We start from the raw sequence: 27,767 nt of genomic DNA, 5'->3' as shown, positions 1-27,767 counted from the left end.
GACATCAGCGCGGAAGGGTGCTCGGGGAGGGCGCGGGCGGAGCCTGGAAGGGGAGTGTCCTGGCGGCTCCCAGCCCTGAAAGCCCGAGAGCCAGAGGGAAACAAACGCCGGCGCTGACAGGGGCCGCTAGCCCCGCAGCCGCGCGGAGCCCACAAGAGGAGACAGCGCAGCTGGCTCGGCGCTCGGGTCCCCGGGGACCGAGGTAGGCGACGGGTACCCGCCTCTGGCTGTGGTAGCCGCCTTCGCGCTGGGTGGTCAGGGTGGGCTTGGGGGGGCTCGAGCCCCCCTGTGGGGCAGAGAAGATCCAAGCTGGGGATGCGAGGCCGCGGCGCGGGGAGAAGGGCGCGGAGTCCCCACTTCTCGGCTCTCGCGCTTCTCTCCGCGCCCGCCGCGGTGCCTGGGGCCCGGAGACGCGCACCCAGTGTCCTGGCAGAGCGGGATGTGCGGAGGAGGGGGTGGCAGGGAGCCGGGCGCAGCGTCGCCGGGACTCGATTTCCTCTCTACGATGGAACTCTTGGGCTTGGCCGAGGGCGCCGCTGGGGGCATTGAGGGCTGGTTTTAAAGGGCCTCCCTCTTCCCAGGAATGGGGTGTGTGTCGGTGTGGGCAGGAGGGCAGCAATCGGCGGCGCGCGGCCCGCGATCTCCGCGAGGGGGGCGTGTGTGCGTCCGGAGTTCTCCATGAATAAGAACCGAATTCTCCGCCTGAGCAGAGGCGTGTACACATCTCGCTCTCGTACACACACTGCAGCACACGCCACCCGATGTCACCCGGCCGGGGAGCCAGCGGGAAGGAGCTGTCAGGAAGGGAATGACCAAAGGAACAAACGCTCCCCCGTTCCCCCACTCCCGCCCCGCGAACCCTTCCCTTCCCCGCCAGGATCCTGCCCCGCCCGCTCCCTCGGAAGCACGGGTCAAGGCGCCTCCCGGCGGGGTGTAGGGGGAGGGCAGTCGAGCCGCCCGCCCCTTTGGAGCCCGAGAGACTGCCGCGCAAGGAGCCGGTGCGCCCAGAGCTCAGCGCGCTCCGCAGGGTGGCTGGCGGGAGCGGTTGGTTAATGATTTAATCGCCCGCTTGGGGCGGGTGCGCGCGGAACGGCAGTCCCTGGCCCCGCCCCCTCCCCGGAGCGCCCCCAGCTGGGGTTACAAAACTGCCCCCTCCCCCCGGCACGTCCCCTAGGAGCCGTCCTGCCCGCGGGGATTCGGTCAGTCGGTGAGTGCCCCGGCCGGGAGGGCTGGAGAGCTGGGCGGGATCCGGGGCTGAGGCTGAGCCAGCTTCCTGGGAGAGAACTGAAGTGTGTGTGTGTGTGTGTGTGTGTGAGCAAGAGAGAGCGCGCGAGAGAGACTGGGGGAGGGGTGCTCTCTGCTAACTCAAACCAGGTTCCCTGTGTTTTCCCAGTGACTGCGGCCTGGGCTTTGGAAGTTTTCTTTTTCTCCCTGGGAGAATGGAGGGGAAATACAATGCCTTTTCTTTTCTTGCTGCCTCTGGAACTTCTCTCTCTCCACGACTCCCACCCCTTGCAATCTGACCAGCTCCCACATCTCTTACTGGGTGCCCGGTGCCCACTGTTTGCCCAGATAGCTGAGCAGCTGGATCCGGGTGGAGTCCTCGGGAGCCCCTTCGCTGCGAAGCCCCCTGCTCTGCCCGGAGGGGCCCGGGTGCTGGAGGGAAAATCTCGTCCGAAACCAGCAGCCGTCTGGACCAGAGAAAGGTCCCATCCAGCGAGTGTAAACAATGAGGGGCCAGTGACAGGGGCCTCCTGCAAGACAACTTCTTTGGCAGTCTGGGTTTCCAATAACTCCCGCAGCCCCCGCCCCCTTCTGAGGCTAGGGTGGAGGAGGGACCACCAGCAGGATGGACTGAATTTTAAGAGAACAAAGAACAGGCCACAAAGGAAGGGATTGCTGAGCTGCGGATTTCTCCCAGAAATCGGGAGTTGGCTGGGACTGAGCCAGGCCCTGAGAGAACCCCTGGCAGCCCCAGGGGCTCCTGGAGCAATAATGGGGCATCCACCAGGATCTCCTGAGGCTCTATCTCTGCTGGGAAGCCAGAGCCTGCTGAATGCGGGGGTGCCCTGCCGGTTCCTGCTCTCACCAACTGCCCTGTGTGAGCTGCCCGTGTGACTGACTGATTAGTGGGGTGGTTTATCTCTTCTGAACTTGGACTTTGCCTCTCCACTCCTTGAAGACAGCTGCTCCTTCCCACAAGGGGGGGGAGTTCAGTGAATTTGGGGAGATCCCAAGGAGATTCCCAGGCATCCTGGTGGACCCCTGCAGGGACTAGGAGGGGGCCGCTGTGATCATATGGGTGGTGGTTCTGGGGTGGGTCTCAGCGCCTCCCCTCTGAAATCTCCCTGAAGTCCTAGGGTCCCTGCCACAGAGGGCAACTTGCTCCTGCTCTGCGGTACAGCCTAGGCCTGTACTGTGAACGGTTCTTCCATTTCTTGGGGTTTCTGCCTCTCTCTTTTTAGATTCCTCTTCTTTTTTCCCCCTCGTTTCTCTCCTACCCTTGCCCACCCACCGTGCTTGTCCCTATCCTCTGTACCCTGCCTCCACTGTGCTGCTGCCTCTGGAACCAGACAGCACCCCACAGGACCGGAGACCAAGGAGCCACAAGCAAAGGGAGGTCTCATGTATAAAGGTCAGGGGAATGAGTGTTGACCTGGGAGAGGAATCTTACACCATTCTTTTGATTTTAACAATAATTTTTATTTTATTTATTAATGTTTTTGAGACCAGGTCTTGCTCTGTCACCCAGGTTGCAGTGCAGTGTCATAGTCAAGGCTCACTGCAGGCTGGACCTCCTGGGCTCAAGTGCTCCTCCCACTTCAGCCTCCCCAGTAGCTGGAACTACTGGCGCCCACCACCACGCCCAGCTATTTTTTGTAGAGGTGTGGTTTCACCATGTTGCCCAGGCTGGTCTTGAACTCCTGAGCTCAAGGGATCTTCCCCGACCTCAGCCTTTCGAAGTGCTGGGCACACAGGTATGAGCCACTGCATCTGGCCAGCCCTTTTTTTTTTTTTTTTTTTTTTTTCTGAGACAGAGTCTTGCTCTGTCACCCAGGCTGGAGTGCAGTGGCACAATGCAGTGGCTCACTGCATCCTCCACCTCCCGGGTTCAAGCAATTCTCCTGCCTCAGCCTCCCCAGTAGCTGGGACTATAGGTGCATACCGCCACGCCTGGCTAATTTTTTTTTGTATTTTAGTAGAAACGGGGTTTCACCGTGTTGCCCAGGCTGGTCGCAGACTCCTGAGTTCAGGCAATCCACCCACCTTGGCCTCCCAAAGTGCTGGGATTACGGGCGTAGGTGTAAGCCACTGCACCCAGCCCTGTCCAACCCTTCTTTATAAGTCCAGAGCTTTTCCAGAAGCGCCTTGGGTTGGCAGCGGCCCAGGGCTTCCAACCCCTTCTACCCCTTTGGAGTGACTGATTGATTTCTGTGGCCAGGGCTGTCTGTGCGCAGGTGTGGCTGAAAAGTGTTTGATGTTGGCCTCTCCCTTTCACTCTTCCCCATCCCACGCCCCCATGTTTGGATTGGGTTCGAACTGAAGAAGTCAGAAGCCAGAGTGGCCAGGGTTGCGCTTGGATGGCAGTAAGTCCAGCCTTCTGTGTTCTCATTCTGGTTCTGCAGACTCAGAGGAGTTTGTCCCTGTTGGAGGAGGGAGGAGCCCATCCCTTGGAGGAATGGGGAGCTGGGTTGATGCCAGAGATAAGGCCTGTGGGCGGAGGGAGAAGGGTTGAGCAATCTCGCCCTGGAAACAGAACTGACCTGAGCTCTGCGTAGGTCTTCTGACCTATGTACTGGAGGATTTTTCTCGACCGTGAGGAAAATAACCATAACCAAATTCTGGAGCTGGGGACACTTTGAGAGGTCATCCGGCAGAGTGTCCTGAAGGCCAACTCCAGCCAGTGCTTCTGGGGTTCTCCAGAAAGGCCAAACCCATGTCTGCCCTCTCTCGGCAGAGAACTGGATGGTAGTGCTGGAAGGAGCCCGCATGTGGCACTGGACCCAGCCCTTTTTGCTTTCAGTGCGTTGGGAAGGAAATTCAGACATTAAGGCCAGGCACAGTGGCTCATGCCTGTAATCTCAGCACTTTGGGAGGCCAACACGGGCAGATCACTTGAGGTCAGGAGTTCGAGATCAGCCTAGCCAATATGGTGAAGCCCTGTCTCTACTAAAAATACAAAAATTAGCCGGGCATGGTGGCATGCACCTATAATCCCAGCTACTGGGGAAGCTGAGACACAAGAATCGCTTGAACCCAGGAGGTGGAGGTTGCAGTGAGCTGAGATCGTGTCCTGCACTCCAGCCTGGGTGATAGAGTGAGACTCTGTCAAAAAAAAAAAAAAAAGAGAGAGAGAAATTCAGACATTACTTTCCCATATTCCCGCTCACTGTGCCCCTAAAGCTCCAGCTTAAAATACGCCTCCTTGAGGAGACTTGGGCTTCCTTCCAACTAACTTACACTGGAGTCTCCCCCAGGCACTGCCAACTTGCAGCTCTGGGCTCTGTGCCAGGATGGCAATGCTGGTATCCAAAGCCCTCCCTTGCCAGGAACAGGGGAACTGGCCATCTCCAATCAGCCTCCACTCAAGCTGAGGAAGGGTCTTTCTTTTGGGGTTCAGGTGAGCACAGTTTAGGGTGTGGTCATTAATGAAGGCTTACCGTTCTTAACCCACCTGTAAGAAACTGCTCTGCACACCTGGTATTTCCCCCTCACCCTAAAGATGGAGCTGAAGGCATCTGGAAAAACTACAGTGCCAGGCATGAAGGATCCCTGGATGTCTGTACTCAGCCAGAGCTGCTTCAGCCACCATCTTCTGCCTTGGCCATCACGGTAGCAGAGGTTGCCTGGGGCAGCCTCCAGCCTCCCAGGATGGGACTCTGGGTTCTCCTTTTGCCCGAACCCCTGCAGTTCTGGCAGTCACTGACCTTGGTGGTCTGGAGACTCCAGCTTTGAATCTCTCCAAGTGTGCCACCGAAACCAGGTTCTGTGTGCCAGCTTCTCTTCCCTGCCTGTCCTTCCCCTCTACCTGGAGTCCTCACTCAGTGCAACGCTTCTTCTTTCCTTACACTGTTGCCTCCAACCCTGGAGCATCAGAAAGGGAACTGTTCCCCTCAAGTCCTGGAATTGGGTTTAAGGCTTTGTCAAATGATACAAGGAGTAGGGAGCCCAAGAGAGCCCAAACAGAGCCTAGGGGCTCGCAGTACAATTTGTGGTTACCTCTAAGGAGAATCTGGTTAGGTTCAAAGGATCAGATTATATTTTATTGGGGGTTGATCATGTTGAAGTTCTATGCGTTAGTTTTTGTTTTGAAACAGGCTTTTTGCTCTGTTGGCCAGGCCGGAGTGCGGTGGTGTGATCACAGCTCACTACAGCCTCAAATTCCTGGACTCAAGAGATCCTCCCACCTCAGCCTTGAGTAGCTGAGACTACAGATGTGTGCCACCCTGCCTGGCTAATTTAAATTATTTGTTGTTGTTGTTGTTGTTGTTTAGAGGCAGGGTCTCACTGTGCTGCTCAGGCTTGTCTCAAGCTCCCGGGCTCAAGCAATCCTCCCGCTTCTGCCTCTGCCTCCCAATGTGCTGAGATTTCAGGCGTGAGCCGTGGTGCCTGACCTGTGCATTTTTTGTTGCTAGTAGCACCCGGGGTCCTGCAAATTCCTGAGCTGTCTTTTACCCTTATCCTAGGAAGGAGTGGAGGAGCTTCTCTTTTGCCACCTCCACCTCACCATCTTGTCTGAGAAAATCCAGGCTCCTCTCTCTGGCATCACTAAAGGTTAAAAAGTGATGGGATGAGGGAACTCAGATCAGGAAAGAAACCAGATCGGAGGGTTTCCTGCCCCCCACTGCTGGCAGAGACTACAGAGGGAGGGCAGAATCTGTACCTGGTCTTCAGCAGCTTGGGGGACCCTTCCCCCTGCATCAGATAATCCTGGGAACCCCCAGGACTTTGAAAAGGGTCAACCCATTGTCTCAGCCCGTTTCACTGAACAGACTTTTGAATTAGGTGCTCTCAGGTGGGTGTTCTCTATGAAGTTTGGGAAGTGACAGTGGCTGGAGTGTCACTGGGTGTGACAGCATCATCTTTATAGCACACATGGAATAGTGCTCACCCTAGCACAGCACTTGGGAGGTACGAAATGTTATCCGTTGCTCTGAGAGCTAATGAGGAAACTGAGGCCAGCTTGTGACCTAGCGAGTGGGGCTCTTTGTCCCCAAGTTCCGGCAGAGCCAAGATGCAAGATTTTGCCTGCCTGCTCTGGAGGGAGTTTAGATCTGCCAGTCTCCCTCTGGAGACCCCCAGGTGGCCGTGAAATTCCCACTTCTTAGCTGAGCACCCGGCTCTTAGGAGAGGCAAAGTGAAACGAAACGAGGCCTGGCAGATCTGATTTCAAGCGCGGCACTTTCTTCTGCGATCCGGAGCAGAAGGGAGGCACCCTGCTGCCCAGTAGTAGCACCACTCCCAGAGGAGGGCCCAGCCTGTGTGAGGGCAGTGGGGCCCCCCACCAGGCATCCATCCTGCCTGGCCCAGATCGTCCCTCTGCTGGTGGCTGGCGTCAGGTGGTGGCTCCGGGAAGCACGCGTTTCCAGGAAGGGCCCTGTAATCAAGTGAAGTTGCCGGATGTCCTTGAGTCACTGGCTCCTCATCGTCTTGACTCCTCCGTTGTTGCTTCCGGTCACTCCCAGGTCTTGGCTCCTTTTTCTTCCCCTCTCTGTGCTGTTCTAATTCCCAGGAGGTGAGGGAAGGTTTCCCCTTCACCTCCTGCTGACCTGCTTCCCCCCTGGTCTGAAGCCTGCGTTTCTGCGATGAGGATGAGGATAAGGATGAGGTGGGTGCAGGAACGAAGATGAAGGAGACAAGCAGGGCGGCCGGTTCCCAGCCCACAAGGAGCAGAGGGCTCCCCTGGATGGACCTGGGGTGCTGGGCTGTGGTCTGTATTTCCAAGGATTAATCTATACATTCCCTGGAGTGGTGGGGAATGAGGTGCTCAAACTCAGGAGATGTTAACCTGAAATTGTGTGCAAAACTGCGTATACTGTGTGTACTCATGCATCCAGAGCCTTCAGCAGCCCTCCCAGGCCTGAGCCCCAGGGACGCTTATGATCCACTGTCCCCCTCGCTGCCCCCTCTGCCGATGTTCCTTATGGTGGAGTGGAAAAAACCCAGAGTCCAGCACATCTGGATTCTTATGTCTCTCTGTTCTTAGCAACTGTGTGTGACTTGAGTAAACCATGTGCTCCTCTAAGCCTCAGTGCTCTTATCTGCGAGCTGGAGACGATAATGACAACTCCATGGGATTGTTGGGAAGAATACATGAGATAAAGTCTTTCCAATGCCTGGGACCTTGTATGACTACAAAGTTTAAAGAAAGGCAGGCTGTGGTGGCTCGTGCCTATCATCCCAGCACTTTGGGAAGCAGAGGTAGGAGGATGGCTTGAGCCCAGAAGTTTGAGGTTACAGTGAGCCTTGATTGCACCACTACACTGTAGTCCAGCCTGAAGGACAAAGCAAGACCCTCTCTCAGATAAAAAAAAAAAAAAAGAAGAAGAAGAAGAAAAGAGATGGTTTAATCAAAATAAATCGTCTAACACAATGCCTGGTGCAGAGTAAAAAGCTCAACAGATCTTAGTTCTTTCTTGTATTTCCTCCATGACGTATGGCCCAGGAATAGTTACTGCAGAGTCTGGGGAGGGGTCTACCCCTTGTTAGGCAGGGTCTACAATAGTTTTTCCCAGAGTGGGTTCCTCAGCACACAATCTTGCTATCTGTTGGGATCCACATGGGGAGATGTTATTCCAGAGTGTTCTTGATAATGAGTCACCATTTAAACTAGACTAGACTCCTTGTGCTATATCTTCCAGCAATTAAAGGGTAAATTATTTTAAGCCGTAGTGTGTTTTCCCATAACTCAGCCTGGCTGAGTGAGTTATTGGCATCATTTTCCCATAAACTGTAAGAATTGTGAATTCCTTAAGGTGGTGGAGAATACTTGTGTGATATTTAAATCACAGTGAGCAGGATGATCAATGGGACTAGCCCTAGGACGGTGTTGTCAATAAGAATGTGACATTAGTCACACATGGAACTTTATGCTTTCTAGGAGCCATGTTTTTAAAACTAAAGAAAGGGGAAATTAACTTTTTTTTTTTTTTTGGAGACAAGAGTCTCGCTCTGTTGCCCAGGCTGGAGTGTAGTGGCATGATCTCGGCTCACTGCAACCTCTGCCTCCTGGGTTCAAGCGATTCTCCTGTCTCAGCCTCCTGAGTAGCTGGGATTACAGGCGCCCACCACCACGCCGGGCTAATTTTTGTATTTTTAGTAGAGACAGGGTCTCACCATGTTGGCCAGGCTGGGCTCGAACCCCTGACCTCAAGTGATCCATCCTCCTCGCCTCCCAAAGTGCTGGGATTACAGGTGTGAGCCACTGTGCCCAGCCAATTATCAGTTTTTGTTTGTTTGTTTGTTTTTGAGACGGAATTTCACTCTTGTTGCCCATGCTAGAGTGCAATGGTGTGATCACAGCTCACCGCAACCTCTGCTTCCTGGGTTCAAGCCATTCTCCTGCCTCAGCATCCCGAGTAACTAGGATTACAGGCATGCGCCACCACACCTAACTAATTTTGTATTTTTAGTAGAGACAGGGTTTTTCCATGTTGGTCAAGTTGGTCTCGAACTCCCGACCTCAGGTGATCCGTCCGCCTAGGCCTCCCAAAGTGCTAGGATTACAGGCGTGAGCCACCGCGCCTGGCCAATTATCAATTTTTAAATGTAAAATAATTAAAATTTAAAATTCTGGCCACGTGTGGTGGCTCACATCTGTAATCCCAGCACTTTGGGATTACACTTGAGGACAGGAATTTTAAAACTTGCCTGGGCAACATAGTGGTGCCCACCTGTAGTCCCAGCTACTCAGGACTGAGGTGGAAGGATTGCTTGAGCCTAGGAAGTTGAGGTTACAATGAACTGTGATTGTGCCACTGGACTCAAGCCTGGTTAACAGAGCGAGACTCAGTCTCAAAAAAAATTAAATTAAAAATTCAGCTCTTTAATCACAGTAGCCACATGTTAAGTACTCAGTAGCCTTATGTGGCTTGTGGCTGCTGGATTAGATGCCAGAGGTTTAGGGTATCACTGTAAATGCCAGAAACAGAGATGTTTCATGTCAGTGGTATTATTCAACCTTATATTGGCAGTGTAACAAATATAACAAGATAATGAGGAATGGAAGAGGCAAAATTATTATTAGTTGCAGATGATGAGCTTATCTACTTCCAAAGCTGAAAAGATTCAATCATATAATTGATTAGAGCATGTAAGGTAGTATAAGCTTGGTGGGGTGGCCATTAAATATATTAGGGGTGGGGGAAAAGGTAGCTTCCCAGCCGAGTGCAGTGGCTCACACCTATAACCCTAGCACTTTGGGAGGCAGAGGCGGGTGGATCACCTGAGGTCAGGAGTTCAAGACCAGCCTGGCCAACACAGTGAAACCCTATCTCTACTAAAAATACAAAAATTAGCCAGGCAGGTAGGGCATGGTGGCTCACCCCTGTAGGCTCACGCCTGTAATCCCAGCACTTTGGGAGGCCGAGGGAGGTGGATCACCTGAGGTCAAGAGTTCAAGACCAGCCTGACCAACATGGTGAAACCCTGTCTCTACTAAAAATACAAAAATTAGCTGGGCATGGCGGCACACGCCTGGATGCTGAGGCACAAGAATCACTTGAACCCGGGAGGCAGAAGTTGCATGAGACCATACCACTGCACTCCAGCCTGGGCAACACAGACTCAGCCTCAAAAAAAAAAAAAAAATGGGCATGGTTGGCGCGTGCCTGTAGTCCCTGCTACTTGGGAGGCTGAGGTACAAGAATTACTTGAACCCAGAAATGGAAGGTTGCAGTGAGCTGAGATATGCCACTGCATTCCAGCCTGGGGGCAGACTCACAAGAATGTATCATTTGGAAATAGTTAAGGATATGCACATAATTGCCTGAAAAGACCTTACAGAGTTTCAGCTGAAAATGGAAACAACCTAGCCATTCAGTGCCTGATTGGATGTAAAAATTAGATATTAAGATTTAATTTAAAACAATGTAGCATAAATTGTTAACATGTAAATATTTTGACCCAGCTGTGAACAATGGTTGGTTTTATTTATCTATCTACAAGGGAACATGCTGCTTGTGTAATAAGGGGGAAAATGTCTAAATTATTGCTCTCTAATAGAAGTCTTAGGCAAGTGCCATACATAATTTATAGTTTAATAGTTACATTTTAACAAGTAAGAGGAAATAGATGGTACATTTTGACTCACTATATTCAAAATATCATTTTAACACATCATCAGTATAAAAACATTAATGAGATATTTTATACATCCTCTTTTTTTATACTAAATCTTAGAAGTCCAGTATGTATTTTCCACTTGAACACATATCCATTTGGACTTGCCAGATTTTTTTTTTTTTTTTTTTTTTTTTTTTTTAATGAGACGGAGTTTCACTCTTTTTTGCCCAGGCTGGAGTGCAATGGCGTGATCTCAGCTCACTGCAAACTCACCTCCCGGGTTCAAGCAGTACTCCTGCCTCAGCCTCCCAAGTAGCTGGGATTACAGGCCACCATGCCTGGCAAATTTTGTATTTTAATAGAGCTGGGGTTTCACCATGTTGGCCAGTCTGGTTTCGAACTCCTGACCTCAGGTGATCTGCCTGACTCAGCCTCCCAAAGTGCTGGGATTATAGGCGTAAGCCACTGTGCTCAGCCTATTTTTTTTTTTTGGAAATGAAGACTCGCTCTGTCGCCCAGGATGGAGTGTGGTGGTGCGATCTTGGCTCACTGTAAGCTCCGCCTCCCGGGTTCACACCATTCTCCTGCCTCAGCCTCCTGCGTAGCTGGGACTACAGGTGCCCGCCACCACGCCTGGCTAATTTTTTGTATTTTTAGTAAAGACGGGGTTTCATGGTGTTAGCCAGGATGGTCTCAATCTCCTGACGTCGTGATCCACCTGCCTCAGCCTCCCAAAGTGCTGGGATTACAGGCATGAGCCACCATGCCTGGCCAAATTTTGTATTTTAATAGAGATGGGGTTTCACCATGTTGGCCAGTCTGATTTCGAACTCCTGACCTCAGGTGATCTGCCTGACTCAGCCTCGCAAAGTGCTGGGATTACAGGCGTGAGTCACCGCGCCCAGCCTATTTTTTATTTGTATGTATTTATTTTTATTTCTACAAATATAAGGAGGGCAAGTATCGTTTTGTTACGTGGATATATTGTGTAGTGTGAAGTCTGGGCTTGTAGTGTAACCATCACCCAGTCGTGTACATTGTACCCATTGAGCAACTTCTCATCCCTCACTGGGTTCCCACCCTCCCGATCTCCCAATCTCCAGTGTTTATTATTTCATACTGGCCGCATTTCAAGTGCTCAGAAGCCACATGTGGCTGGTGAACAGTGGAGGGTCAATTATTATTAACCCATAGAGAGATGGCAGAAAGTGGAAGTAGCTGGGAGGTTCTGGTGTGCCCTGTTGCTTTATTCCTTGTCCAGGTCATTCTATGATCCCTGCTCTCCCTGATTTACCCCCCTTCCCAGTAGACTCCTCCCTCCCTGCCCCACACCCGGTAGGGATACCTGGGGAATGGGCACCGTCTTGTAGCTTGGAGGCTGGGGTTAGTGGAGGGAAGACATGTCATGAAATCTGGGACCTTGCCCCTTTCTCTTCCTTCCAGGAAGGGGCCGCCAAAGTAGAGGATGTTCATCTCCAGGAAATGGGATCTGCCCCAGGTGGCTGTGCAGTGGCATGTTTGCATCAACGAGCCTGGCATGGATTGGCACGTGGGGCAGTGAGGGTGCAGCAAGTGGTGTTGGGTCACGGTTCTGGTTTTTCTTCCTGGGAGCCGGAATAACCAAGGAACACAAGATGGAGTTTGGACAGAGCAGAGAGGAACACACTAGAAGCAAGGCCTTGTGCTGATCTACTCCAGACTATGCCAGCAGCGCCTGGCTCGTGCTACAGGGTGATCCTCCCCACCCCTCACCTCCCAGAACACCAGAACACTGGGAGGTATCTGAGACCAGGAAGCGGGAATGGGTTCCTGGGTAAGGGAAATCTCCTTTGAGGAGGTTTCAAATGCAGCCATGCCTGGGGATAGAGCTTTAATGAGGGAGGCAGTAACATGAGTCTTAGCTCCAAGAGTCTTAGATTAACCGGCTCGCAGACCTTCCTCTCCCACCCTGCTCCACGTGCACATCCTCAGCTGCAGAAACCTGCATAGGCCAGGCCGCATCACCTTATATGGAAAATCACATGCTCCAAGATCTGCCAGAAATGGGCTCAAATCACCACTTAGAAGTTGTGAGAGGCTGGGTGTGGGGCGCAATGGCTCATGCTTGTAATCCCACACTTTGGGAGGCTGAAGCAGGAAGATCGCTCGAAGCTAGGAGTTCAAGACTAGCCTGGGCAACATAGCGAGACGCCATCTCTACTAAAAAATATATATATGTGTGTGTGTGTGTGTGTGTGTGTGTATTTAAATTTACTTATTTATTTTTAATAAGCCAGGCATGGTGGTGCCCACCTGTAGCCCCAGCTACTTGGGAGACTGAGGCCGGGGAGGATTACTTGAGCCCAGGAAGTTGAGGCTGCAGTGAGCCATGATAGCACCACTACACTCCAGCCTGGGTGACAGCAATGCCGTGTCTCAACAAAAAAATAAATAAATAAATAAAGCTGTGAGATGTGAGAGTGAGTAAAATAATTCACTCTGTCTGACTCTCCGTCTCTCTTTCTTTAAAATAGGGGCAATCAGGGCAGCCTCCTTGCAAGTTTGCTTTGAGTTTCAAGGACATAAATGTATGTTGTCCTCAGTACAGTGCTTGGCACGCAGCAGACCCTGGTGAATGAGAACTGGAGAGTGAGGAGGTATACTGGAGGGACAGGGTAGGAGGGGATTAGGGAGCCTGTTCCTCTGACTCGGAGCTAAGACTCACTTTAGTGCCTTCCCCATTAGAGATCTACCCCCAGAGATGATCTCATTCTGCACACAGCTTGGCGGTCAGTGGTGGCTGGAGCCCCTGGGTGCTGGTTGCCCTCATGTGACCCCTTCTTATTTTCTCGGCTCCCTGGCAGTGACAGTCTAGCCAAGCTAGGGCTGTAGAAGCAGAAGTGAAACCTTCACCTGCACAGGATATCTCTGAGAGGATCCCACTGTTATGTGGGAGGCTGGCCTCCAGCTTGGAGCTTCAGTGTCACTGGAAACAGGCCGATTTCCGGTGGGGTGGGAGTGATCCTTATCGCTCATCTCCTGCTCAGCTGGGGAGGCTTAAGCATCGGGAAGCAGCTGTTGGAGAGTGAGTTCTGTTTTTTGAGAGGGTCCCGATCTCCTCGTGTCCGCTGACATTAGGTTATGAAAGCTTGCCCGCTTCCTCCTCCCAGGCAACTTAGAATAAAACAAGGACCTAATAAACATGTCTGACTTGGGGAGATTTTGAGGGAGGAAGAGAGACAACAGACATCAGTGGGAGATTTTGACACAAGACAGAGTATGGATGGAGACCGGTTCTCACTTAGTCCCCAATTGGCATCTTATGCTGGGATGCAGCTGCTGAATCCAGAGAACCAGATAGTCTTGAGCTGGTTTTGAAATGAATGCCTTTTCTTTAAACCTTTGATACTGTGGGTTGTTGTTGGTGGTGGTGGTGGTTTTAAAAAAAAAAAAGAAAGAAAAAGGCCTGGTGTGGTGGCTCACACCTGTAATCCCAGCACTTGGGGAGGCCAACGCAGGTGGATTGCTTGAGATCAGGAGTTCAAGACCAGCCTGGTCAACATGGGGAAACCCCGTCTCTACTGAAAATACAAAAATTAACCGGCTGTTGTGTGTGCACCTGTAATCCCAGCTACTTGGGAGACTGAGGCAGGAGAATCGCTTGAACCTAGGAGTTGGAGGTTGCAGTGAGCCGAGATGGTGCCACTACACTCCAGCCTGGGCGATAGAGCAAAACTCTGTCTCGAAAATACATACATACATACATACATACATGCATACAAAGAAAAGCCTGTTTTCCTCTCAAGGCTAACATAACTTCTTAATTTCTCCTGTGTACCCTTTTAGTCTTTATTCGCAGATGCATATTTGTGTAGAGTTGTAACCACTATGCATAAACAAGTATATGTTCTGCCTTTTTTTCTATTTATTTTTAATTTTTATTTATTTTTTTGAGACAGAGTCTCACTCTATTGCCCAGGCTGGAGTGCCATGGCGTGATCTCAGCTCCCTGCAACCTCTGCCTCTCAGGTTCAAGAGATTCTCCCACCTCAGCCTCCAGTGTAGCTGGGATCACAAGCAGGCGCCACAACACCTGGCTAATTTGTGGGGGGTTTTTTTGTTTCTTTGTTTTTGAGACGAAGTCTTGCTCTTGTCTCCCAGGCTAGAGTGCAATGGCGCCACCTCGGCTCACTGCAACTTCTGCCTGCCGGGTTCAAGCGATTCTCCTGCCTCCGCCTCCCGAGTGGCTGGGATTACAGGCTGGTGCCACCACACCCGACTAATTTTTGTATTTTTAGTAGAGATGGGGTTTCACCATGTTGGCCAGGCTGGTCTCGAACTCCTGATCTCAGGTGATCCGCCTGCCTCGCCTTCCAAAGTGCTGGGATTACAGGCGTGAACCACCGCGCCCAGCCTTGTGTATTTTTTTAATAGTAGAGATGGGGTTTCAACATGTTGGCCAGGGTGATCCTGCACTCCTGACCTTTGCCTCGGCCTCTGTTCTGCCTTTTGTTTGTGCTTCCGTTTAATGCCATTTGGTAAACATTTGGTCCATGTTGTCTATGGTCTTCATAGTTCCCAATTTCCATGACTGCTGAATGGTGCTCTGAGTTAATGGCTTCCAGCTTTCTTAGCCATTCCGCTATCACTGGGCATTAGGCTGTCTCCAGTCTTTCTTTCTTTTCTTTCTTTCTTTCTTTTCTTTCTTTTCTTTCTTTCTTTCTTTCTTTCTTTTCTTTTCTTTTCTTTTCTTTTCTTTTTTTTTTTTGAGATAGAGTCTCCTTCTGTCTCCCAGGCTGGGGTGCAATGGCATGATCTCGGTGCACTGCAACCTCTACCTCCCGGGTTCAAGCCATTCTCCTGCCTCAGCCTCCTGAGTAGCTGGGATTACAGGTGCGCACCACCATGCCCAGCCAATTTCTTTTTTTTTTTGTTTTTTTCAGTGGAGACAGAGTTTCACCATGTTGGTCAGGCTGGTCTCAAACTCCTGACCTCGTGATCCACCCGCCTTGGCCTCCTAAAGTGCTGGGATTACAGGTGTGAGCCACTGTGCCCGGCCTGTCTCCCGTCTTTCACTATTATGAATAAGGCTTCAACAAATATGTGCGTGACTTTTTTCTCCTTTGAAATAGTTCCACAGGGTTAAGTTCTAGGAGGTAAATCATATTCATTTAAATCACATTCATTTTAAAGCCATTATTTGAGGAAACTTTGAATCATATTCATTTTAAAACCATCATTCTTTTTGTTTTTGGTTTTTTTTTTTTTTTTTTTTTGGAGATGGAGTTTCACTCTTGTCGCCCGGGCTGGAGTGCAATGGCACGATCTCGGTGCACTGCAACCTCCGCTTCCCAGGTTCAAACAGTTCTCCTGCCTCAGTCTCCCTAGTAGCTGGGATTACAGGCGCCCACCACCATGCCTGGCTAATTTTTTGTATTATTAGTTGAGATGGGGTTTCACCATGTTGGCCAGGCTGGTCTCAAACTCCTGACCTCAGGTGATCCACCCACCTCGGCCTCCCAAAGTCCTGGAATTACAGGCGTGAGCCACCACATCCGGCCAGAACCATCATTTATTTTAAAGCCATTATTTCAAGAAATTTTGCCAGAGTTTCAGGTACCACAAGACCACCCCACCCTGGGACGATTTTGACTCTGAGCAGCTCTTGGATCAGAGTTTGGTAATATTCTCCCTGCCTGGTGGCACCTAGTGCCAATTGCTCAGTGGGAGGAAGCTCCTTCCCTCTTCTCTTTCCCAGCTCTTAATTTGGGCAAGATGGTAGCAAACATCAGAAAGTTGCCCTGGTGCCTGGCAGTGAGCCCATCTAGGTGTTATCTGGGGAAGATCTTTGGGGTGGGAGTCAAGAGACTTGGGCTCCAGCACCATCCGGCTCCTTGTGAGTTCTGTGGCCTTTGGCAAGTCACCTCTCCTGGCCCCAACAGCCTAATCAAGACCACTGGGTTGGATCCTCTCCCAGATGTCTGCCATCTCTGAAGCTCAGTGGGAGTCATGTGACACAGTGGGTGCTGCATTTTAGCACCCCCAGGAGTACCTAAGAAAATCCACTGGGTATAGGCACGGTGGCTCACGCCTGTAATCCCAGCACTTTGGGAGGCCCAGACGGGTGGATCACCTGAGGTCAGGAGTTCGAGACCAACCTGGCCAACATGGTGGAACCCCATCTCTATGAAAAAAATACAAAAATTAGCTGGGTGTGGCAGCAGGTACCTGTAATCCCAGCTACTTGGGAGGCCGAGGCAGGAGAATTACTTGAATCCGGGAGGTGGAGGTGCAGTGAGCCGAGATTGCACCATTGCATTCCAGCATGGGCAACAAGAGCGAAACTCTGTCTCAAAAAAAAAAAAAAAAAAAAGAAAACCCACTGGGATTTAGAAAGAACACACCAAAACTTGTGCATGCGTGTGTGTGTGTGTGTGTGTGTGTGTGTTTAAACTAAAACTTAATGCATGGAATGACAATAGACATGAATATAACCTATAAAAATATATGTGTGTGTAGATATATACACATATATGTGTATACACAAATTACATATTTGGTGTTTTTCCTGTGATGCCCCCTACTTTTGATAGTATATTGCTATTTAAGTGGATGGAGCCCTGGGGTGGGAATTAAACCCTGGCTTCAATCCATGACCTAGGGCAAGTCCCTTAATTTGGTCTTTCCATCTTGAAAGTATGATCCCACTACACCCAGGTATTTTAAGAAGATATTTGACACAGATACATAAATGGTACAGGAGTCATAATGGCGACATTTCATGTTCCCATCCTGGGTTTGTTTTTTTGTTTCTTTGTTTGTTTTTTTGAGACAGAGTCTTGCTCTGTCACCCAGGCTGGAATGCAGTGGCGTAATCTCAGCTCATGGCAACCTCCACCTCCCAGGTTCAAGCTATTCTCCCTGCCTCAGCCTCCTGAGTAGCTGGGACTACAGGTGCCCACCACCACGCCCGGCTAATTTTTGTATTTTTAGTAGAGATGGGGTTTCACCGTGTTGGCCAGGCTGGTCTTGAACTCCTGACCACAGGTGATCCACCCACCTCAGCCTCCCAAAGTGCTGGAATTACAGGTGTGAACCTGTAAAAACAACTGCACCTGGCCTTGTTTTTGGTTTTTGATTGTGGCTAGTCAGGCTCAGAATATTACAGCAGTGAGCCTTAACCTCCTTGCGCACGTAGCACACTTCCAGATGCAAGGGCTTTTGAGCACAGCACATGAAGGAGTTGAAAGAGCCCCAAGAGTACTAAAGTCAACTGAAATCACAACACAGTCGGCATTGAAGTGCTGCCTGGAACATGTAACCACGTGTATCTAAGAAGTCGCCGTTCTCGCCCATTCCCTTGGCTGCCCTCAGCCCTGCCACAGTTTGAATGAAACAGTCTTCCGCCTTCCCTGCACTTTCCTGTCTTTGCAGGATAAGGCTGGCGAGTGTTCCAGAAAGTACTGGATTTTTCTCTGATGACAAAAGCCAGAGTTCCTCACCTCTTACAGTCGTGGCCTATGTCCCAGTGAGCCTCTTGCACAACCCCTCCAGCGTGTTGTTCCATCTGACAAGCCTTGTGTTGTGGAATGCCTCCTGTGTTTCGGCAAAGCGAAGTTCCGCCTAGGGATAGGATGTCAGCCCCTCCTGTGAGAAGGGGCCATGGCCCGCCAGGCAAAACCTGGGAAAGGATGGCCAGGACCAGAGGCTGCCCCTGGAAGACCTGGAGTCCCATTTGATCCTGTCTTTTCTCTCCTCCCTGGTCTGGGCCCTCTGTAATCCTGGGTGTCTCCACCTCCAAAACATGGCCTAAATGTCTCCCAACGTGTCCCCCTTCGCCAAACCCACATCCTGGTCTCCACCCTCTTTGACCTGCATTTCTGCAACAGCCTCCTGGATGAATTCCAGCTCCGCTCCTTTATTCCTCCAATGCCAGGACCTTCGGGAGCTTCCAAATACACAGATTGAATCACTCGCCTGCTTACAAACAGCCACCGGTTTCCTTGTACACCTATAATGACCTCCAAACTCCTTACCTGGGCTAGGTGCAGTGGCTTATGCCTGTAATGCCAGAACTTTGGGAGGCCAAGGTGGGTGGATTGCTTGAGGCCAGGAGTTCGAGACTAGCCTGGCCGACATAGTGAAACCCCATCTCTAATAAAAATACAAAAAAATTGGCCGGGAGCAGTGGCTCACACCTGTAATCCCAGCACTTTCGGAGGCCGAGGCGGGCAGATCACCTGAAGTCAGGGGTTCAAGACCAGCCTGTCCAACATGGTGAAACCTGGTCTCTCCAAAAAATTCAAAAATTAACCAGACATGATGGCGGGTGCCTGTAATAAAAACTGAAAACAAAACAAAACTCTTTATGTGGCCTGGTAGGGAGGGCTCTATGTAACCTGGACCCCAGCTGCATGGATTTTTATTCTATTCTGTAAATGCCGCAAGCCTGTTCCTACACTCCAGCGTTTGCACACGCCCTTCCCTCTGCCTGGGTCGCTTCTGACCTGGCTGGTTCCTTCTCATCATTTGGTTCTCAATTCATGATGCTCCTTCCTCAGAGGGGCCTCTCCCAGATCCCCTGACTCCCATACCCACTCACACCATCCCCTTTCCCTCGTTATACTGAGGAATACGAGACACCATTTTATTTACAGGTTTACACCTCCATTCCCCACCCCCCACGTCCCACACTCGCACTACACATGTGCCCTGGGAAAACAGACTGCTTTATCTCCAGGGCCTAGAAGAGTTTGTGAATATGGGTGGGTCTGCAGGAAGTCATGGAGTGAGTGAATGGATGATGAGTACTGGAACAAAGCCTCTTGCAGCCGATCCAGGTCACAACTAAAGTCATCTTTCACTAAAAGCCCTCTGCTATCCGGCCACATTGCCTGGACCTGGCATCGGGTGGTTGGTTAGAACAGCTAGGGGAAGGCCCTGCAGAGGGCATGCTGCCCAGCAGCAGTGGTGGAGGCGGCAGCGGTGGTGGGCGTTCAGGCATGTTGTGTACCCTGTATACTGGGGTCAACCGCAGGGCAGCTTCAGAGAGCGAGGCCTGCCTAGCTGCCCCATGAGAGCTCAGGTCTGGTGCCTGCCACAAGCCAAGCTGCCAGGGACAAGCCACTGCCCGGTCACTTGGAGTGAGAAGTCCCGTCTGTCCTTCTGCCCTGGGTCTGCTGGGCTGTCCAAGCTGGGAGGGCCAGGGAGGATAGGCGAGGGGTCCAGGCAAGGGTGGTCTTCTGTAGTCTCAGGAACAGGGCTGAACTAAAGGTGTGGTTGGTGTAGACCCAAGCAGTGGCCTGACCTTCTGGGGAGGGCTCGTTGGTCCTGCCTTAAAGGAAGGTTCTATGATCAGTGGGCTGAGGATAGAGGAATCTGTTCCTCTGGAGGCTCAGGAGAGCTAGGAAGGGCTGTGAGCTGTGATCCATTTTCCCTTGCCCTGCGAAGAAAGTGGGATGTGTTTTCTGGGGTGGGGTGGGGGTGGCCCGCCCAAGGCAGGCTATGGTGAGTGCCTGCCCCACATTGGGCAGCCTATTTTAGCTAGTTCCCTAGAGCTGAGTCACGGTGCTTCTGAAGACCCCTCCCAAAGCCACTATGCCCTGTGGCCTCCCAAACCATAGCTGCCCCCAGGACCGGCCCAGGCCTCTGGCAGGACTCCCACCACCTGCTTTCTCTTAAACTCCATGATCCAGCTGCTCACCTCCAAACTGTTCTCTGTTAGAAGCTCAGAGTGAATCAAGATCACTCAAGGCTGGTGAAACCAAGCTCTTGCTGACCCTTAGTCCTGCTGCGTGGCCTGTCTAGTCTGAGCTCCAGACACCTAGGCCTCATCCCCAGCGTGGACTGCCAGGCACTGCAGCCCCCTCCTTGCTGGGGCAGTGCCCCCACTCCTCGCTGGGGCAGTGGGATGGATGTGTGACTCCCTCTATTCTCAGGCCCCAACTCTGTCAGGACCCTTCCTTGCTGGGTATTGAAGATGGCTTTCTACAAGCCACAAAGTCTCGTTCCCACCCCCGCAGGAAGCGAGACGATGGCAGCAGACAGCACTGGGTAGACCTGTCCCTGTCTTTCTGGGGTGTGGGGTTGAACAAGATCCTGGGGACCCAGGGCTAGCCCAGGATGGCCGTGATTTCAGCTGAGTTTCCCTGCTGTCCCCTCTGACCTACTTCTATAGTTCTACCTGCAAGGATGTGCTCTGGGGTGTGGCTAATGGGATGTGGGGAGCTGCCCTCCCCTGTGGCCATCATGGCCAGGATATTTGGTCCCTTTTGGGCAGCCACAGTGACCTGCAGCTTCTCTGGCGAGTCCTGGGGAGACGGATCTGTGGTTTTCCTTTCTTTCCTCTCTAATGAGCATATAAGATCGGGAAACCACGGGACCTGACATCACTCGCAGGGTCTGGGGATGCCTGCTGTGGTGTTGAAACCCTCACGCAGCTCTGGAGGCTCGTGCCACCGTGTTCCCACCCGGTTCTGACCATCCGCGCCCCCTCCCTGCTTCTCTGTCTTTGTTGTTTACCTGGTGAGCATACCTGCTCTATCTTCACCTGTGTGTTCTCACTCAAGGCTGCTGTTTCTCAACTGGGGCAGTTTTGCCTCCCAGGGCACATTGGGTAATATCTTGAGACGGTTTTGCTTGTGACTGTGGAATGAATGCTACTGGCATCTAGTGGGCAGAGACCAGGGACGCTGCTGAATACCCTACAGTGCACAGGGCAGTCCCACCTCCCAGTGAGAAATTATCTGGCCTGAATATCAGCAGTGTGGAATCTGCTCTAGGGTTACACAAGAACCTTCTTGAAGCAGCAGTTGGGACCCCCTTCCCTGCACCCTGCCAGCCAGCAGTGGGGAGGAGCACTCAGTGGCCGGTGGTCACTGACCAGCAATGCTGCCGCCAGAGCTGGAGAAGGGCCTGGAGTGGGGGCAGAGAGAGCTCTGGACTCAAAGACCCAGTTTCTAGCCCAGCTCTCTTCCTTTGGGCTAAAAAACCTGGATAAATCACTTTCTTTCAATAAACCCGTTTCCTCATCCATAAAGTGAAATCACTGCACTGGATATCCCCTCCAGTTATTTGAGATTCCTGGATGCTGTGCATAGAGCCAGGAGTCGGGGTGCAGGCAGGTGGAAGACAGGGTCTTCTCCGTTCCCGACTGGTGCCTGTGCTGGTAGCAGTAGAAGCCTAAAGGATTTACCAGGAACGAGAGTTCGTTTGAAGCCTGGCCTTTTTTCCTTCTATGCCCAACGTGACTGAGGCAGACTCTACCTTCTCTTTCTTTTTCTTTTCTTTTCCTTTCTTCTCTTTTCTCCTCCCTCCCTCCTCCCTCCTTTCCTTCCTGTTTCCTTCAGCGTTTTGCCTAGGAGCCCATGGCTGGCCAAGAGGGTCATATATGATATTCAGGGGTCAGCAAACTATAGTCCACGGCCCAAACCCAGCCTGCATTTGCTTTTGCAAATAAAGATGAGGCTTTTTGGTGGTTTTTTCTTTTACTGGTTTATTACAAAGGATACAACTCAGGAACAGCCAAACGGAAGAGCTGCATGAGGATGCATAGGGTCAGGTGTTGGGGTTGGGGGTGGGGCGCACGTCACCTTCCCGGCACCTTGATCTGCTCACCAACCCAGAAGTTCTCTGTCAATAAAATGTTTTTGGAATGTAGCCATGCCTACTTGTTTACATGTTGCTACGGCTCCTTTTTTTAATTTTGTGTAGAGATGGAGTCTCACTGTATTGCCCAGGCTGGTCTGGAACTCCTGGGCTCAACTGATCCTCCTGCCATAGCCTCCCAAAGTGCTGGGATTATAGTTGTGACCTACCGTGCCCAGCCAATGGCTACTTTTATACTCAGAAGACAGAGTTGAGTAGCTGTGACAAAAACCCTATCAGCCACAAGGCCGAGAATATTTACTCTCTGACCCTTTGCAAAAAGTGTTTGCTGACCCTTGGTCTAGTGGTTCAATGTCTAACTGTTTAGAGGCTGAGGTAGAGCAGGAGGGTGGGGCCCAGAGACAATCCAGGTTAGAGTTAGGGGAAGGTCACTTTCCTAAGGGTGGGGAGGGGAGAGAGCTGGCCCATGACCAAGAGTAGAACATCTTCTCAAGGCATTCCTCACATCCTCGCCCACGTCTCTGTGTGGCAGGTCTGCCAGGTGCCTGGCTCTCCCTCCCTGCCTAAGAGAACTTTGTGTTTGCTGGAATGATAAGCAGTATGGCCTGGGCATGGGGAGGGGGGACATTGCTGGTGGGGGAAGCCATGAGGCTGGGCAGCAGGGGCTTGAGAGAACAGGGAAACGAATGAGGACGCAGAGAGGTCAGGCTGGGAGCCCTGGAGCCAGGCTGTGGGCAGAAGGGGAGGACAGGAGGGAGGTGCTGGACTTCCAGTGGGTGCTTGGAGGCCAACTGTGTGGCACACCCTGCTAGACCGGACTTGGTGGTAAACAGATCCGTTAAAACCCTCTGGATGGACCAGGTGCAGTGGCTCATGCTGATCCCACGTGCTGATCCCAGCACTTTGGGAGGCCGAGGCGGGTGGATCACTTGAGGTCAGGAGCTCGAGACCAGCCTGACCAACATGGTAAAACTCCAGCTCTACTAAAATTACAAAAAAAATTAGCCGGACGTGGTGGTGGTGGGCACCTGTAAATCCCAGCTACTTAGGAGGCTGAGGCAAGAGAACTGCTAGAACCCGGGAGGCAGAAGTTGCAGTGAGCCGAGATCGCGCCATTACACTCAAGCCTGGGGGACAGGGTGAGACTCTGTCTCAAAAAAAAGAAAAAAAAAAAAAAAAAAAAAAAACCTGGAAGCTCGTACTGCAGTGGGAAGATGAGAGTCCAGCCAGCAGGGGTAGAATGATGTAGCCGGTGTCTGCTGGGAGAGGGGACGTCTCCCAGAGTGCTGTGGGGGGCAGGTGGTGGCTAAAGCTTTCCTGGGAGCAGTGATGTATCCTAGCTGAGCCCTAAAGGATGCTGGGTGTGGCAGGGGTTTCATCAGGGAACTGTTTGTATCCACTACAGCTCAGGGGATACAGCAGGGTACAAAAGTAGGGGACACTGAGGAGCGAGGTGGGGACTGGTCATTGGATCAAGGGGTGTGCACTGGGTAGGGCATCATGTGGATGGGTTTTGTTTGAGCCGAGAGGTGAAGGATGGACAGGAAGGAGACAAACAGGGAGACCTGTTAGGCTGATGTCAAGGGCCAGGTGGGGTGTGGTGGGCTCATGTGGTGCAGTGGCGGGCATGCAGAGGAAGCACCCACCGTCTGAGTTTTGCAGTGGAAAGAGTGGCTCTGGACTGGGGGTGCCTCTCAGAACTGTGCTGCTGGCTGGACTGGGAGAGAGGCAGGTACCTGGTGTCCAAGCAACACCTCTCACCCACCATACTTTGTTAAATTCCAGCACTCATCTCTCCCCATCCTGCCTAGCTCTGCTGGGCTTAGTATTTGGGGCAAGTCCCTCTAGGGGAGAGAGGGGCTGGTTTGGCCCCAATGCTGAACTTCAACTTGGCCCTTGCCAGGAGCTGTGAGAGTGGTGCCTCCGGGCTCCTGGGCTCTACCTCTGCTCTTTTTTGGATTTCTGGTGAATTACCTAGGAATCAGTTGCAGATCCTGGGGGCACCAAGTCATTTAGGGTCCAGTCCCTGCCTCCCACTCCCCTAATGATGAAAGAAACTGGAAGTTTCCCAATCTTGATCTCCCCGAGACACCAGAAGGTGGACCCTCAGCAAAGAGCCTGGGGCCCCACAGTGGAGATGTCACAGGCAGGATCCTCATCTATGGGATCCCAAGAGAAGGCTGAAAGGCTGGGGAGCTGGTTCTGTGGGTCCCAGCAGCCCCACCCCAACTCTGATTCAGAAAGAGGACTGTGCTGCCCACGCATGTGGAGGTCTCTCTGTGGTCAGCCTGTCTCCCTGGGCCCATCCTGTCTGTTCCCTTCTCTCTCTGAGGACCAGGACTCAGGGTGGGGTGTCCGCTAACTCCACAGGGGTCGAGGTTAGACAGCAGGAGGAACTTACAGCACATCTCCAGGCTGACTGTTCATAGGAGCCAATTCATAGACTCCATCTCTTCCCTGGCTTGCTGCCCGGAATTGCTGGATTTACCTTCGCGTCCTTCAACGTGGTCATGTTTGCTCTGGCAGCGTCCTGGCTTGCAGGGGCAGGGGAGGCATTGTCTTTTACAAGAAAGGTTCTGTCTCTCTCAAGTTTCAGTGAAAGTATGTCTGAGGCTACTGGAACTCTCACCAGCTTTGCAAAATCACTCCTCTTCTCTGAATGCCTGCGGATGAAGAAACAGGCAGGGCTATACCATTTGATTGCTGGCTTATTTCACAGCATTTCACTTTGGTAGGAGCACTGGGGTTTAAATGATAGTCCGCTGAAAAATAGGCTTTTGTGCTGTGTAACCAGCCCCACATTAATCCTTTGCCTCCCGTTCTCTGCTTGCAGCCTTATGATCTCTTCATTGCGTCCCCCTCTGCCCACTAGACTTGGACTTCAGATCTGACCCCAGACCTGCCGGCTACCTCGGGAGGGCCCACCTCCCCACCCGTCCAGCAAGATGCCGATCCTCAAGCAACTGGTGTCCAGCTCGGTGCACTCCAAGCGCCGTTCCCGAGTGGACCTCACGGCCGAAATGATCAGCGCCCCACTGGGCGACTTCCGCCACACCATGCACGTTGGCCGGGCCGGAGACGCCTTTGGGGACACCTCCTTCCTCAATAGCAAGGCTGGCGAGCCCGACGGCGAGTCCTTGGACGAACAGGCCTCCTCTTCATCTTCCAAACGCAGTCTCCTGTCCAGAAAGTTCCGGGGCAGCAAGAGGTCACAGTCGGTGACCAGGGGGGAGCGGGAGCAGCGCGACATGCTGGGATCCCTGCGGGACTCAGCCCTCTTTGTCAAGAATGCCATGTCCCTGCCCCAGCTTAATGAGAAGGAGGCCGCGGAGAAGGGTACCAGTAAGCTACCCAAGAGTCTGTCATCCAGCCCCGTGAAGAAGGCCAATGGCGGGGAGGGTGGTGACGAGGAGGCGAGCATGGAGGAGGCAGTGCCCCGTCGGAATGGGGCTACGGGTCCCCATTCCCCTGACCCCCTCCTCGACGAGCAGGCCTTTGGGGATCTGGCAGATCTGCCTGTCGTGCCCAAGGCCACCTACGGGCTGAAGCATGCGGAATCCATCATGTCCTTCCACATCGACCTGGGGCCCTCCATGCTGGGTGACGTCCTCAGCATCATGGACAAGGAGGAGTGGGACCCCGAGGAGGAGGAGGGTGGTTACCATGGCGATGAGGGCGCCACTGGCACCATCACCCAGGCTCCCCCGTACGCTGTGGCGGCCCCTTCCCTGGCAAGGCAGGAAGGCAAGGCCGGCCCAGACTTGCCCTCCCTCCCCTCCCATGCTCTGGAGGATGAGGGGTGGGCAGCAGCAGCCCCCAGCCCCGGCTCGGCCCGCAGCATGGGCAGCCACACCACGCGAGACAGCAGCTCTCTCTCCAGCTGCACCTCGGGCGTCCTGGAGGAGCGCAGCCCTGCCTTCCGGGGGCCGGACAGGGCCCGGGCTGCTGTCTCGAGACAGCCGGACAAGGAGTTCTCCTTCATGGACGAGGAGGAGGAGGATGAGATCCGCGTGTGAGGCAGACAGTGGGTGGCCACCCGGAGCTCTTGTCTACATCTTCTCCCTGCCCCCACCCCACTATGACCTTTGACCTTGTGGCGCAGGGGCAGCCAGGACCCTTGCTTCAAACCACAGACCCTGGACCTTGTAGATGAGGGACACTGGCCTGGCCCTCGGGCATTTGGAGGACGTGGGGGGCTGGCATGGGTGCCGACCGGCTGCCAGACTTCATCATGCTCCCTGCACTCAGGCTGCGTGGGACAAGGGCTGTGTTCTCACAACAGGAATTGGTTTTCCTCTCTTGGCCTCCCTTTCCTCCACCCTGGCCTCAAATGGATGCCAGATGCCAACCCGAGTTCCTGCCACGTGCAGCCAGCGGGTCAGCCCAGAGGCAGCCTCAGCTCCAGGGCTAAGGACACTCGACTCCCCTTTTCTCTGCTGGTGTTTCTGCTGTGCCCAGCGGTGGCTGCTGGGGAAGCAGCTGCAGCAGGAGGGAGATGGTCTTGCCTCTCAGCCCCTCCCTGCTCCACCCCAGCTCCTGCCCTGGAAATCTGGAGCCCCTTGGAGCTGAGCTGGACCAGGGGACCAGCCACTAGCACGTGCGCTAAACACAGCCCTTTCCAGGGGAAGACAGCAGGATGGGGAATGGAAGGAAAGCCCCCACACTTCGTGAATTTCAAGAAGGGACCCTTCCAGGATGACACTAGGAAAGGGCTAGAGCACTCACTCAGTCCCTAGGGGCTTGTGTGTTCTTTATTATTATGTTTAAATCCTTATAGAGCAATATCAGGATGGTGTTAATAGGTCTGCCTCAAAAGGAGAATCAATCCTTTTAGAAAACCTTTATCCTAAACTTCTTCAACATTCACAGTGGCAATTAGCAGACTGGAGTCTGGGGACAGCTGTGGTAAAGACACCAGCTCAACTTTAGTGCTTCCCAACTTTATTTAGAACGACACGGGGCGGGTGTCTGGTGTGTTTTCCCTACCCACCCCGCATAGCTATTAACATCTGAGGAAGGCCAGTGTAGAACATTTTTGGAGAATTATTATTTTTTAAATAATATATCATTCCTGGGGGGGAAGCTTTTTTTTGTTTGTGGTTTTCTTTTTTGGCTGAGTTATTCCCTCCCTCCCCTCAACACCCTCAGTACTGACTACTTCCCCTTCCTTTCTCAGGCCTCCCCGCAACGACTTTTGAGACCAGGGTTGCCAGATTTAGCAAAACCAAAACAGAGTGCTGAGTTACATGCAAATTTCAGCTAAACAAAAGATAATGTTCTAGCATTAATATGCCCCACGCAATATTTGGAACACTTATGCGAAAAATGATTTGTTGTTCTGAAATTCAGGTTTCTCTCTGAGTCCTGTAACTCTCCCCGCGGGAATTGAGCAGGAGCTCGGGTGTGAGCCCCGAGGCTGACCGTCACTTATTTTTCTGTCCTGGGAACAGCCTGACCCACCTCCCTGTCTCCATGTGGCCAGTGTGGGCACGGGGAAAGACAGAACCAACCACAACCAGGGACGTCCCCATGGCGACTCTGGCCTGGCCTCTCCTCTCTTGCCTGACTCAAGACACTAACTTAGTTCCTGGTTCGGTGCCCCCTGTTGGTGCTCCTGTTTCCAATAGCTTAGGTCCCACGGTAGGTGAGGAACCGCAGGGGCTGTGCAGCCCCTGCCAGCTGCCCTCGAATCCCATCCAGGCCAGTTCCAGATTCTTAACTGAATTTTTTCATGATATTGTCAAAACAGTGAGGAAACATTAAAAAAAGAAAAAAAAAAAAAAAGCCCTAAAGCATGCCTGGTGTCTGTCGCTGGTTTTTGGGAGGGCTCTTTCAGGAAGGGGGTGGGGTCTAGACCCAGGTCCTGGGGCTGTCCATGGGGGCCTGAGGTGGCTTCT

General features: G+C 52.4%; 1 protein-coding gene across 4 annotated transcripts; it reads left to right on the top strand.

Moving 5' to 3' along the window:
• On the top strand, positions 1 to 27,665 carry CDC42EP4 (CDC42 effector protein 4). Of its 4 annotated transcripts, none has more exons than XM_033182018.1 (2): positions 1 to 202; positions 24,704 to 27,665. In XM_033182018.1, exon 2 carries the CDS (start codon positions 24,816 to 24,818, stop codon positions 25,884 to 25,886), a length of 1,071 nt encoding a protein of 356 aa, XP_033037909.1. In that variant the 5' UTR covers positions 1 to 202; positions 24,704 to 24,815; the 3' UTR covers positions 25,887 to 27,665. The 4 variants fall into 4 exon arrangements, with proteins under 4 accessions (XP_033037909.1, XP_033037912.1, XP_033037911.1 ...); XM_033182021.1 differs by having other exon boundaries at positions 76 to 202; positions 24,743 to 27,665; XM_033182020.1 differs by lacking the exon at positions 1 to 202 and adding an exon at positions 678 to 1,207.
• The last annotated feature ends 102 nt before the right edge of the window (positions 27,666 to 27,767 follow it).

The sequence above is a fragment of the Trachypithecus francoisi genome, unplaced genomic scaffold, assembly GCF_009764315.1.
Source record: "Trachypithecus francoisi isolate TF-2019V2 unplaced genomic scaffold, Tfra_2.0 Lachesis_group20, whole genome shotgun sequence".
Lineage (NCBI taxonomy): Eukaryota > Metazoa > Chordata > Mammalia > Primates > Cercopithecidae > Trachypithecus > Trachypithecus francoisi.
The sequence above is the reverse complement of the archived record's forward strand: the minus strand, read 5'-3'. Positions and strand labels throughout refer to the sequence as shown.

What these genes read in the sequence shown, in the direction of transcription:
- CDC42EP4 (XM_033182018.1), top strand. Translation starts at nt 24,816, where the DNA reads ATGCCGATCCTCAAGCAACTGGTGTCCAGCTCGGTGCACTCCAAGCGC.